Source organism: Alligator sinensis, unplaced genomic scaffold (assembly GCF_000455745.1).
Source record: "Alligator sinensis unplaced genomic scaffold, ASM45574v1 scaffold417_2, whole genome shotgun sequence".
Classification (NCBI taxonomy): domain Eukaryota; kingdom Metazoa; phylum Chordata; order Crocodylia; family Alligatoridae; genus Alligator; species Alligator sinensis.
The window spans coordinates 1,236,548-1,249,910 of NW_005842456.1; the positions used below are offsets into that span (position 1 = coordinate 1,236,548).

The following is a 13,363-nucleotide window of genomic DNA, read 5'->3' on the forward strand; positions in this document are numbered from 1 at the left end:
CGGTGCCTCTCCATCCTGTTATTTTCTGTCCTTTCCTAGCCAGTGAGAATCCTACGATAGCCCTCAGACTCCATCCTTCCAACAATCACTGGAGTTTTACAAAGGGGAATCTGCTGCTCCTGTTCCAGAGGGTAATTCGGTCTAAATGGGGCATCAGCTTTGGGCTGAATTGCAGAGCCTGGTGTGGAAGTGGCAGCAAAAAGAGGGGGAGAAGCAGTAGTACAATGTCACCTAATGGTTGCAGGATAGAAGAGGAAGCAATTAAAATGGGCGAAGGAGGAAGAAGCACTATGGCCTAATAAATGACAAGGTCAGAGACCAGGGTTATATTCCTTTTGGGGCTAGTTACCTAGTGTGTGACTTTAAGGGCAAAGAGGTGAATTGTCCAGATTCACCTATGCCCAGGCTTTTATTTAAAGTGTAAGTTCATCTTCTGTCTGCAATGGATGGATTGAAAACAGTACACTTTTATGCAAGACTTATTTGGGAAATAAATACTGCAAGTCTGCCCAGTCATAAAGGATCATTAGAAATGAAGATTTTCTAACACACAAGGTATTGCACCCATTATGAGTTAACTGGCCTCATTTTGATAGATAACATGATTATATCACCAGATTGGCGATTGGTGAACGCTTAGGAACCCACGAACATGACCTGCTTAATTATATTCAATTCATACAAAAAAAACCCAGTCACAACTAATAATATATTTCCTTCATTTTAAAAAGAGGTAAATATATAAAAGCTGAGGAGTATTAGGGGGACAGTGCACTGGGTGGAAATATTTAGGCAGAAAAATATGAATGGAAATTGTTACTTTTGGGGGGTGAGTTTATTTGCTGGCCAATAAACAGTCAAGAAAGAACAAGTTTGGGGAAAAAGTGGTTCAGTGCTGATGTTATAGAACCAGTTAGAAATGAAAAAAAATATATATATAAAAAATGGCAACTGGGAAAAGAAAGAAATTAATCACAAGTTAGAAAGTGTAGAATATTGATAATGGAAGCTAACGACACTGGGGAAAAATTTATACTGATAAGGATAAAAGGCAAAAAGGGGGGGAGGTTCTTCCTTTTATTCTTTTATTATTTGCAGAATAGAAGAAATCTTAAACATGGTATAGATGGATTAATAAATTTAAATGGTAACCATAATGATGCAGAAAGGACAAAAGGTATTTAATATGTCTGTTGTGTTTTTGGGAAGAATTGGAGATAAGTTGCTTGTATCACATGAGATTCAATTGCCTTTTAGTACATTAGTAAGCATAGAGGAGGTTAAACGTTTCCTAGCAGTAAACAATTTTTAATCTTCTAAACGAGTTTGCAAAGGAGCTATCTAGCCTTTTATTAATGTTTAATCATGGAATATAGGGAAATTTCAAAAGAGTGCTAATGCACCAATATTCAGAAAGGGCAGCTGGGAATTACCATAGGCTGGCTAGAATGGCATCTATCCTAAATTCTGGCGAAGTTGATTCAACTGAATCAAAAAAGAGTAGGAATGTAATAAATACCACTTTTTGTGGTTTTATGGAAAATGATTATTGTCAGACAAATCTAATTGCATTCTTTGATGATATAAAATTTTGCTTGAGGTGCACATCATTCTAAACAGCCTATAGTTCTCCCCACGACAGTACTTCCAAAATAATCAAGTTACCTGTCATTCTTTGTTAAGCTTAGCCCTGGCCACTTTGAGACAGGCTTTTGAACTAGATGGGCCCCTGATCCGATGTGGTATAGGCAATTCCTATTTTCCTAGAAAGATAGCCTTGAATTGAAAGGAGTTTAGAGAATGGGGACCACAGTCATGAACCAGACGGAAAGACTGAAATGTAGGAAAGATATTAAGGAACTAAATCTATTTAGTATGGTTAAATGACCGGTGCAGGAGGAAAAAGGGATTAGGCTGTAAACACCAAGGAGTAGTAAAACGGGTGTACAACCAGAAGAAATATCAATAAGTGGAAGAGAATATAAAGAAGCTACACCCTCAGAACAACACCTGTTAGGCTGTGGGACTGTTCCTTGAGAACAGTAATAGAAGCTATAAATGGTTATAATGCTGGAGAATATAATGCAGGAACAGCTTTTTGCAGGGACCTAATGATCTAGATCTCTAGTATCAATAGCTATTTGACTCTTTTTCTTTCTGAAGCAGTCTGAAATTTGCCACATCTGCTTTGCTTTTCCAGGTGGAAGCTGCAGTCAGTGCTGCCAGAGATGCCTTTCCATCCTGGTCATCTAAAAGCCCTTGGGAAAGATCTCAGATAATGAACAAGTTAGCAGATTTGATTGAGCAGGAGCTCGAGGCATTTGCACAAGCAGAATCGAAGGATCAGGGTAAAAATGGAGTTTTGCTAGTGGGTTGTCTGCCCCGCGATAGGGTCTGGGATAGGGAAATGGGGGTCTGGTTAAGACTGAGAAACAAATGCAAAGTTCCATTTTGATTCTAATGCTGGCTGCCTCTGCTGTCTGCCCCCAGCTACTGCTTTTCCTGCCACTTGTCCCCCTGTCATTGTTTTCTGTAAGGGCGGGGAATTTAAAAGGACCCTCCAATAACTAGATCCTAGATATGGAAATTATAAAACATTTATAATTTTTCAGATCTAGAATCTAATACTCGGGGGGTCATCTTAAATTCAAAATCATCTTGGATTTGGGTAAATGCAATAAGTTGGCAGGGTAGGTATCGTCAAATGTTTTCTAGGCATTGCTGTAAAGGCAGGTTTTAAGGAGGGTTTTGAAGATGATAATGAGGTATCCTCATATATTTAGAGAGTAAATCTTCCAAGACTGAGGGGCAACCTGGGTGAAAGCACTGAGGGTGTTTGTTTTTTTTGTTTTAAATTCTAATGTGGGGTTACAACCACAGACATGGACATGACTACTTTCAAAATTAGCAGCCAGTTTTGAAGACGTCAGCCTCCATGCTTCTGCTTCCCTTCCTGTAGATTGCAGGTAATAACACCTGCAGCACAGAGGCTTTGGGGCCAAGTGTATTCATCCACAAAACACTGTAAAGCCTTCAGTGAGAAGACACCAAGAAGAGTATAGCATTGCAAGTCTCATAGAAGTAATACAACTTTTTATTGGACTTGTAGTAGTTGCCAGGCATTGTGCATTTTATAATAAATATCATTTTTATTATTTGTGGTGAGCGACTTTCACATGATCCACCTTTTCATCAAAAAAGGGCTTTCATTAGTGATAAGAGCTGTATCTGCAGCTCCATTTTCATTTAGTAGCACCTCAGAGTTGTCTGGTGAGTCTGGAATACTTCTCATGCTTGGGACATTTATAACCCTTTTGTTTTTCTTTTGTGCTAAGTTTATGCTAATGACATTGCAAAATGCTTGTTGCTTGTCTGTTTTAGGAAAAACCATTACATTTGCTAGAACAGTGGACATCCCTCGGGCAGTGTATAACTTCCGGTTCTTTGCCTCATCTATTCTTCACCATACTTCAGAGTGCACACAGATGGACCAGATGGGGTGCATGCATTACACCATGAGAGTCCCTGGAGGAATTGGTAGGGTTTTCTAGAGGGAGAAGTGCTGAAAATCTTGACAGCCTGTATGCCTAGGGAAGTAATATAAAGTTAAAGGGTAAAAGTAAAAGGCTAAATTCCTATTTCTGCCACTTAACCTTTTAACTTCAGGCAGCCTTTGTGAGGTAAAGTTTGGCCTCCAGGGTGAACTTGAGCAATTTCACATTAAAAAAAAAAATAAATTGGCAAATAATTACACTAAGAGTATTTATCCCCAAATATTCTTTTTTCCTGGTAGATTCCATCCTCCAAATACGTTACGTATTCTCTGTGTGTGCACGCATGTATCTGTAAATAAGAATTGTGTGCATATGGTACATACTTTTTGGAAGGATGGGATTGACCTGTCTGTTGCCAATGGGCAAAAGTCTTATTGATTTCAGTGGAAGCAGAGGTAGGGCACTATTGATCAGTTTTGAGTTTTTCCATGTGTGTGTGTACGCATGTGATTACATGCATGCATGCATTGGGGAGGGGAGGAAATATATACAAAAATATAATTTAGTTAAGGAGTTACCTAAATGAGCCACAAGATGTCACTGTCACTTCAGAGGAATTAGTCTGTCTACAGCTTTTTTGTTTTGTTTAAGGCTCTGAGAATCATGATTTTTTCCTCCTAATATTTGCTTTTTTAAACTACATTTGTTTTGGGTAATGTGGAGACCCTTGTAGTATTTTTTTTCCCCCATGGGAAACTGAGAATCTGAATATTACTGACAAAAATGCTCACAGAAAGTAGCTTTTGAATTCGCACATACGGTGGTGTTGTGTGGAGCTTCTTTTACACACATCCAATCAAGCGGTGGGAATTTACATTCTTTTAATGACCAGTCACAGCTGGGATTTCAAGTATTGTGATGTATGCCTAGAGAGCAAATATTCATGAAGATAGTAAATTAATTAGTTTTAACAGCATGGAAATTTGAAGAAATCAGTCTGCTCACAGATGTGCTGCAAAGTAGGCTAAATTCATCATAGAAGTATTATGCATTATATATTCAGTGCTAACATTTGACTAGATAAAATCCAGAAATAGCAATGGATGCACAGAGTCAGATAGCACAGCTGTGCAAAGCTTCGCTCCCTGATTTGTTGGCTGAATCTCTGAATCCAAATCAAATCAGGAGACCCTTTCACCTCTCCAAATCAATTTGGAAAGATTCGATGATTTGGATATAAACACAGCTTTAAATGTTTTTTCTACATACCTCAAGGTGACAGGCAGCCTGTGAAGGCTAAGATGGTGGGCGGATGGAGCATCCCACAGGAGCGCAGGGGGGCGTCCCCAGTGCGCTCGGCAGCAGACCCGGAAGTGAACCAAAAGCAATTCCACTCCACTTCTGGGACCGCTGGGGAGTGCACAGGGGGAGCCCCCTATACCCCCCCGACTCAGTGACTGGTGCCTCCTGGTCTGGGAGGGTACCCAGGGTCCCCCTGTGGCCGATTGCCAAAAGTACTTCTGGTCCACTTCCGGGTTCACTGCTGAGCATGTGGGGGGGCCCCCTGTGCTCCTGTGGGATGCTCCATCCGCCCCAGCATCACAGCATTTACAAGCTACGCCTGGTACCTTGAGTTATGTAGAAAAAACATTTAAAGCTGTGTCTAAATCTGAATCCTCTGAATCAGCATCGAATCTTCAGATTTGGCTTCAGTCAAATTGAATCAGGACAGTGATCCGAATCAACGAATCGAATTACTGTCCCTGAGTCAGGTTGAATCTGAATCAAATATGGCCCGTTTTGTATACCCTTATCAGATAGGAGACAGCTCCTTTATATTTTTCAGTTAATTTATAATTGAATTTTAGATACCTGAACCCTACCGTTGTACATATCTCTTTAATAATGAATTGATTATAGGAATACGTTTTGTTTGCAAAAGTGAAGAAGTTGGGTAGTTCTAGTAAATATATGAAATCCTGTAGGGATCTTCCCAGGGGAGGCTGAATGGAATGGAGCACAATAAAAAACTGCCCCCTTCTACTCTCCTTTGTCCAAATCTATAGCAAAGATCACTTGTCCAGTCCAGTTGGTCACATATGTTTGCACTGGAACCTCTGGGATCATTTATACCGGTCTTTGAGCGGATGTTTTCTCTTACAAATGGTCATTATTCAGGGTTCACTTTACAACTAAGAGTATGGCATAGGTGTAAATGTGGTAACATTTCCATACAGAAGCTCTAGCTTCCATTTGAGCAGGGTTGCCAACTCAATTCTCCTCTCCTGCCCTGATTTTTGTCCTTTTTTTTGTCTCTCTAGCTGGTTTAATTAGTCCTTGGAATTTACCACTTTACTTGCTGACATGGAAAATCGCCCCAGCCATTGCATGTGGAAACTCTGTCATTGCCAAGCCAAGTGAGATGACATCTGTCACTGCTTGGATGATGTGCAAACTCTTGGATAAAGCAGGTATTGGGGAGTGGAGGGGGAGGCAGTGGGAGAGCCCTTATCATGAGGGCCTGTGCTGCCTGTTGCCTTTGCTGCAGAAATTGGGAGGTGTGTAGCAAATACATGAGGGGACTACAGGAAGGAAAGGCAGAAGGTCATGGTGAAGGCAGCTCTGAAAAAACTGAATTCTTCCTCAGCTCCTCCCTCCTCCACCAAAACTCCCAAATCCCATCTCAGTCTGCTGCTGTGATAACACCACCCATTTGGTCTGCTTTTTTCCTACTTCTGGATTGTGGTGTTTCTATCTCTGTGCTGGTTGACTGCCAGCAGGGGGAGCACTGAGAACAAAGGAAAGGGTCTCTGTGCGCTCACTTTTTGTCTCTGGCCCTATGGGCCCTTAGTATCTGGTAGCAGCTATTGCAGCAAAAGTACTGCTGTCGTCTTTGCCAGCCCCATCACAGTGTTGGGTTCAGCGATGCCAGCGCCATCACAGTGATGAAATTCGTTCAGCACAGATGATTAATTCAGTACCCAAACTCCAACCCATGTCATCATGAAGACACAAGCTAACCTTAGTTAGCTTGTTAGCTAAGTTGAGTTAAATAAAGTAAAATCCTACTGGAGTTTGTGGTTTTCACATGACTTAAGGTAAACCCTAGGCTCTCTCATAGTCTTTTGCTTGCTCTGCAAACTTGTGAAAGCTTATAAATTGCCTCGTCTTCACTAAGATTTTTAAGGTAAATTGACTTAAGAATACACCTTATTTTCCCCTGGTGAAGATAAACAGTTTGCAGGCTCCACTGAACAGGGATAGTCTGCTATTTTTAAGAAACTTAGAACTTCTCCGGTCTTGGACAACTATGCATGGAAACAGCAAAAGGAACATTTTTGACATCTGGGTTGATTGGCTTAAACAACACATTTTCCCATAATCTTTCTTTGGAAATGGTTGAACTAGTTTTGCTGAAACTTTCAAAAAAAAAAAAAAAAAAAGGAAAAGTCATCCAGACGATGCTTACATGGAAAATTTTGGTTTGATTGATTGATTGATTAAAGTAAGGAAAAGTTGTAAACAACTGAAAATTGGGCCTTAAGTGGAAGTGCCAGGTAACTTTACATGCAATTCTCCCAGCTTCACATTTAATAATACAAAACCCTTAAAACCCCGAAATATCACTACTCTTAAGTCAAGGGCAAGGCATTGTGACTATAGAGCTATTAGGTGTTTCCTGACTTCCAGGAAGAATGTAAAATTAACCCAAAGGGAAGGAAAGGAAAGGACATGAGTGTTCTGTGCATTTGTTCCTATGAGAAATCCCTCCAGGGGTGGTAAACATTGTGTTTGGAACTGGCCCCAAGGCTGGGGAAGCGATTGTCTCCCATCCTGATGTGCCACTGATCTCCTTCACTGGGAGTACGCTCACGGGCCAGCTCATCATGGAGAGGAGTGCCCCACACTGCAAAAAACTCTCTCTGGAACTTGGAGGCAAGAATCCTGCTATCATCTTTGAGGATGCTGACCTGGACCAGTGCATCCCTACCACTGTGAGATCCAGCTTTGCAAATCAGGTATGGGAGAATACACAGTTGCAAGTAAAGCAGGTATACAGCAATGTGTGTGTATGTTTGGACATATCTGTGACACAATACAGAGAGAGTCCTGTAGAGATATCCAAGCTATAACTAGATGATCCAAAAACAATATAGTTGTGTCAGCACAGCACTCTGTCTTGCCTAATTAGTCGTGCTGAAAAGTGTCTGAATTCTTCCTGACGACTGCTTCTCCCTAGTGTTTTGCTTCTGAATTTTAAATAGGTAAAGGTCTTTTTTTAAACCCCATGTCATTAACAGAATATAAAGAGACATATGAAGGAGCTGTTTCCAGTATCCTGCCATCAGAGAAACCACTATTACCACTGGGCATTGCCTTTGCTCAAAGAGCTCAGTGTACTTTTACATGCATTAATTTGCACAACCATGCCTAGGAGAGAGATTCTCTATCTTTCTAGAAGAAAAGTTATTTATACAAATGGAAATGATGAAGCATTAAAGTGAATAGTCCAGAATCAAATGAATCTGTATCTAAGTGGAATTAGAATGATGGACTCCTAGTGCTCTTCCCTAAGTACTTTATGCTCCTGGTTTTTTCGTAAGATCATGAAAGACCACAAAATCTATTCTCAGGGGCTAAGTTGACAAACAAAAGGTCTGCCCAAGAAATCAAGCTGGTGATCATTTAAACCTGGAAAGATACTTTTCTGTGACAAAACACAACAATTGCATTTGTGAGGGCTTCTCAGTGCCTTCCTGCTTTGGTCACCTTTTATCCTTTCTCCCCAATAATCAGTTTAGGACCTTTACCTTTGTGTGTAAATTTAGTCTTTACCTTTTACTTTCCTAGCGAGATGCCTGGTGTATTCCTATCCAATCAGAAATAAAAAGTAAAACAAAAAAAATCAATGCCATATTTCCTTTCTTTGTTTTTGATAGGGTGAAATCTGCCTTTGCACCAGCAGGATCTTTGTTCAGAGAGGCATTTATCACGAGTTTTTGAAGAGGTTTGTTGAAGAAACCAAAAAATGGAAGGTTGGGAGCCCCTCCGATCCCACAGCCAACATGGGGGCCCTGATAAGCAAAGAACACTTAGAAAAGGTAACTGTCAAGGCAATCTTCCTTGAACTGTAATTGCATTTTAGAAATCTACTAAGGATGATAGGAAATGATTGGGGCAAAAAGACCACATCATCTTTTATGCCACCATCACATCCAGCTTTTGTTGCCACTTCCCTACAAATGATCATTAAGAAGATTTGCAATTAAAAATAATCTGATTTTTTTTTTTTTTTTTTTTTTTTTAAGGATTCTGCTGCTTCTAGTTGAGGTTACATTATTGTTCTAGGCAGAATAAACTCTGTGGACAAGTTGTTCTAAACAAATGAATTGCTCAATCATTGTGAAACTGTTTAAAGCAAAAATCAGTCCATAAGTGGTATGTCCTGCAGTCAGGCAGCATTTCAATAAAATTTTAACAATAATGTCCCTCTTTATAGTGTAAGCGATAAAGCATAGTTATACAGTATGTTGGCTTAGTTGTAGTGGTGCATACATGTAGCCCACAGGTTTCTGGAATTCCACTTCAGGGAAGAGTGGTTTAAAGTCTACCATCTGGTGATTTATGGAAGATGGTATCGGTCAGTTTTGAGGAGCCAGGTGTCCATCTCGGAAAACCTGCTCACACAATTGGCAGTAGCTAGTAACATGTCAGCGATTTGAATATTTAGAAGAGAAGGCTCAATGAGGTGGAAAGACTGGTGGTCCCTCAGGGTCCTAGAAGTGGTTCCTCCAGGTCCATGTTGAGCCACATTGGTGTAGAGCCTCATGCCATCACTGCTTTTACTGAACCTGTTTTGGGGCTTCAGAAAACCGACAGATCTCCCTGACTCCTTGTAGGAGTCCAAATTCACCTAGATAATTTAAACCTAAGGAGGGGAAAAACCTCTCAGTGATTCATTTGTGGAATAAATAAAAAGTGAGAGAAAGCACCTAGTGTTTTCAGAACAGCAGAATGCGATTAATACCATGTTCCAATAATGTACAAATGTAGGCCATTTCAGCAGCAGCCAGAGAAATAGCTTTATGTATTTACTGGCAGATTTTTCCACAGCACTTATCACTGTAGCATCTGTAGCGTGCTATGAAAGCATGCAGTGCCTCTGGTACTTGCCTGGGAGGTACTTTCCATGTTACATTTGGGATAAATTACCCAGAGTCATAGAGGGAGTCCATGATACCAAAGGAGGTAAGGATCCAGGTCCCTTGTGCTTTCACCATGTGACAAACGTTCTTATTTTTAAAAATATTTAGAGGAAAGGACAAATTATTTTTTAGCTAGTAAGTTAAAGAATATTTAAAGAAAGGGATCAGTTGGTGGCAAATTCCTTGTCTGTTGTACAAGCATGGGGTGGCAAAAGTTAGGGTAACCCTGACATTTTGTCAGGGCAGAAAAAATGCCAGCGTGAATTACTGGAAAATCTTTAACTTAATTCTATACAGAAAACATAAAACTTCAGTATTTTTGGTCTTTTTTCTCTTTAACATTTTGCCCTACAAGGTGAAGAAGTATGTGAAGAAGGCAGAGGCTGAAGGAGCTAGAATTCTGTGTGGAGAGGGGATCGAGTCCTTGCAGCTTCCAACCAGAAATCAGAATGGCTATTTCATGCTGCCTACAGTCATAACTGAAGTGAAGGATGAATCCTGCTGTATGCAACAAGAGATCTTTGGTCCTGTGACATGTGTGGTAGTGTTTGATACAGAAGAAGAAGTGATTAAGAGAGCCAATGGTATCAAGTATGGCCTGGCAGCCACTATATGGTCAAGTAATGTAGGGTGTGTTCATCGTGTGGCTAAAAGACTGCAATCTGGTTTGGTGTGGACTAATTGCTGGCTTATCAGAGATCTGAACTTGCCATTTGGTGGCATGAAATTCTCTGGGATAGGCAGGGAAGGAGCAAAGGACTCCTATGAGTTTTTCACAGAGGTCAAAACCATTACAATAAAACATTAAATTTGCCAATGCAAGTATTTTATGGCCAATGAAATGATTTTGATTTAACCTTAGCTACACATCTCTTTAGGACACAGCACTTTTTAAAAATCTATTTTTTTGGAAAGCTAAAGGTGCTCATCATAATTAACAGCAGATAATATAGCCCACCATATTAGACAAGAAGACAGGTATGGACTCTGTATGATCCTTGGGCCAAAAACATGATTACTTAGGGATCAGGGAAATCTTGAGGCTTTTGCCATCTTCTCTTCAAAAACTTTTCCCCCAAAAGGCAGATTGCAGACAAGTTAATAAATAATGAGGATTGTTGTCAGTGAATTACTTTGAATGGCAAATACACAAGTGAATTATGTAGTTATACTTTAATGGTAATACTTTAAAGTGTATTTCTATATAAGTGAGTATGTCTCGTGCTATATATTCACATATATATTTTACTGTTGTCATCAGACTAGCACTGAGGCAAGTTCATACTAAAATGCCCACAGCAATACCTTTTACCTGTTCCTTTTTTGGTAAATTGTAAACTCATGATATTCTTGCAATGCACAAGAATAGCAAACATTTTTTATCATAACCTATTTTGAAATATGTAGCAGTATCATCATTTTATTAAAACCAAAGTGAAAATTTCTAACCAGGGCTCATCATTTGCAGGGTTCCTAGGATGGTATTTTTTTATATTCCTGCACAGTAATTGTCTGGCAGAAAATATATGCCAGCCTACTCATTGATACAGGCTGAATGTGACTCCTTATAGAAAGACTAGACTACTGGTTGCAACAAATTAAAAATATTTATATTACCCTTTATTTCTTTTGGAGGGATTCTGTGGGAGTGGTGCATTTGGCAAAGGTTTTCACAGTCAGTTAAAACAGGATTGGAATTGCAGGCAATTTTGCTGCCACTTGCCATCAAACACCAATGACATTTTCAGAGCAGCTTTTTGTGGGGTATGTTTTCAGGGTTTGAGCTGTTTCATGACAGGATTGTAACTGCATAGTTCCAGGACTGGCTTCACCTGTACCATGCATTCATAAGTAGCTACAGCCATTCTGACTAATTTTCTCAGGTCTTTTCTGGAAGGAGACATGTCGCTCAGACACAGAAAAGTGATTGCCATGGATCAAAGTTGTCAGGGTGGGGAATAGAAAATTATCCTTCCTGTGCCTTGCAACAAAGAAAATGCAGGGAAGATGTCAAGGTGGTCTGGAGGAATATTTTTTGCTGATCTACAGGGTGGAGGGGTACTGCATGTGACAGAAGACCAAGAGGCACATGGAAACAATCGCTCAGGTTTGTTTGGAGCAGCATCTGGACTTTGAATGCTAATCGAAACTTTTACATTGTGAGGTCCCCACTGATTCATTTTATCCATTCCTCCCTCCCCACCCATATTAAGACTGCTTACTTTGTAGTCTTTTAAATATATGCTTTCCAGAGCAACATTTTCATTGCATATACCCATACATAGTTTGGTTATATTAATGATGGGATTTGTATGTTTTTTATACAGTTCAGAGAGCCCAAAGGTAACTCGAAATTGTCCTAGCTGCAGCAGACCCCTTATCCTTGACAAGCCACCTGTTGGGGTGGGAGGGGCTGATGGCATAGATACCTAGTCCATGATACTTTAACATTGCTCCGATACTGTTGGAGGGCGGCCCAAGGATATGAACTTTCACTGTTAGGTTGAAAAAAATCTTCCATTCAAGGAGCTGATTATGCTTGTGTGTTTGCTAGACTTGGGTGAAAAATAGGTTTTCTGCTTTGTGGGAAACTGTTTTTTTGAAATTTCCCATGAACAGAAGTTCCCCTGTTCCTTTCAGCTGCTCAATGAAACTGATATTCTTGTCCACTACATTTTACAATGCAGACAAGCTGAGAGGCACAGACCCTGGCAGTCAAACCCCAGGTAAGCCAGATAGCCCAAGACTTTGAGTTTCTGCACTTCAAAGAAAGAGCCTGGCATGGCTTTGGCATGGCTGGCTGGCCCTGAACCATGGACACATCTGCTGTGCTACCAGCTGACAACCCCAGGGCCAGGGACCCCTGCCTTTGGGCAGTTTATCTAATGGGTCTGCCCTGGTGCCCTACCTGGACTCCTCGTCTGCCTGGAGTCCAGGCAGGGTTTCATTAGAACTTCGCCTTTGATTCAGCAAAGCCAATTGAACTCGAGATGTTTTAAGTTGGAATTTTTTATGAATTTTTTTGTCAGAAAATTTCTGACCAATGCTCCCTGTGACTACAATTGGTGGGGGGGACAACAGAGTATGTGCTTCATTCATTCTTCCTTCCTATTAAGTTGTTACCAGAAAAAGTAATTATTACATGAGTATGATGGACTCTCCTGAATCAATTATAAATGTCCTTTGAAGAACAAGACCAGAGCTGCAGGATGACTAATAGTAATCAATCTATAGAGGAAGGCATGTTGTACAGGGGGCAAATTCTAAATGTCTCCTTCTATGACCAGTACTGCCCTGCCCCTCTCTGGGTTCAGCTTCAGTGAGCTACTTTTTATGTAAGCATTGGTTTTGTCCTGGCACTAAGCAAGACGCGGCCTGATACTTTACATAAAGTAGATGTCAGCCTGCGTGTAGTATGTATAAGTGCACTATGCACTTCATGCTGCAGTGTCCCTCAACAATTTCAGTGCAATGGTGAATAATATGGAGAATAGGCCTGAGTCTTGGGTGAGCACTACACAGATGCTACGATAGTTGTCAGTAAGTGGCCCTATAGGCTTCAACTTGGGTCTTTTTTATCCGTTCCCTGCAGCTTCTTGAAGACCGAACTAGAGTATTGTATGATAGAAAGGATCAGAAAATAAAAACTAAGGACATTCAGCA

At 40.4% G+C, this 13,363-nt stretch overlaps 1 protein-coding gene across 4 annotated transcripts in view; it reads left to right on the forward strand.

Annotated features, from left to right (window-relative positions):
* Window positions 1-10,522, forward strand: part of ALDH8A1 (aldehyde dehydrogenase 8 family member A1) — a 14,853-nt gene extending 4,331 nt beyond the window's left edge. Inside the window, exons 2-9 of one of the 4 annotated variants that reach the window (XM_025212332.1) lie at window positions 40-131; window positions 245-310; window positions 2,201-2,348; window positions 3,382-3,537; window positions 5,816-5,965; window positions 7,257-7,513; window positions 8,435-8,596; window positions 10,056-10,522. In XM_025212332.1, the coding sequence (XP_025068117.1) occupies window positions 2,279-2,348; window positions 3,382-3,537; window positions 5,816-5,965; window positions 7,257-7,513; window positions 8,435-8,596; window positions 10,056-10,508 (1,248 nt within the window). In that variant the 5' untranslated portion in view covers window positions 40-131; window positions 245-310; window positions 2,201-2,278 and the 3' untranslated portion in view covers window positions 10,509-10,522. The remainder of the gene's footprint in view (window positions 1-39; window positions 132-244; window positions 311-2,200; window positions 2,349-3,381; window positions 3,538-5,815; window positions 5,966-7,256; window positions 7,514-8,434; window positions 8,597-10,055) is intronic. The other 3 variants (XM_025212331.1, XM_025212334.1, XM_006030668.3) reach the window with 3 other exon arrangements.
* Window positions 10,523-13,363: the final 2,841 nt, after the last annotated feature.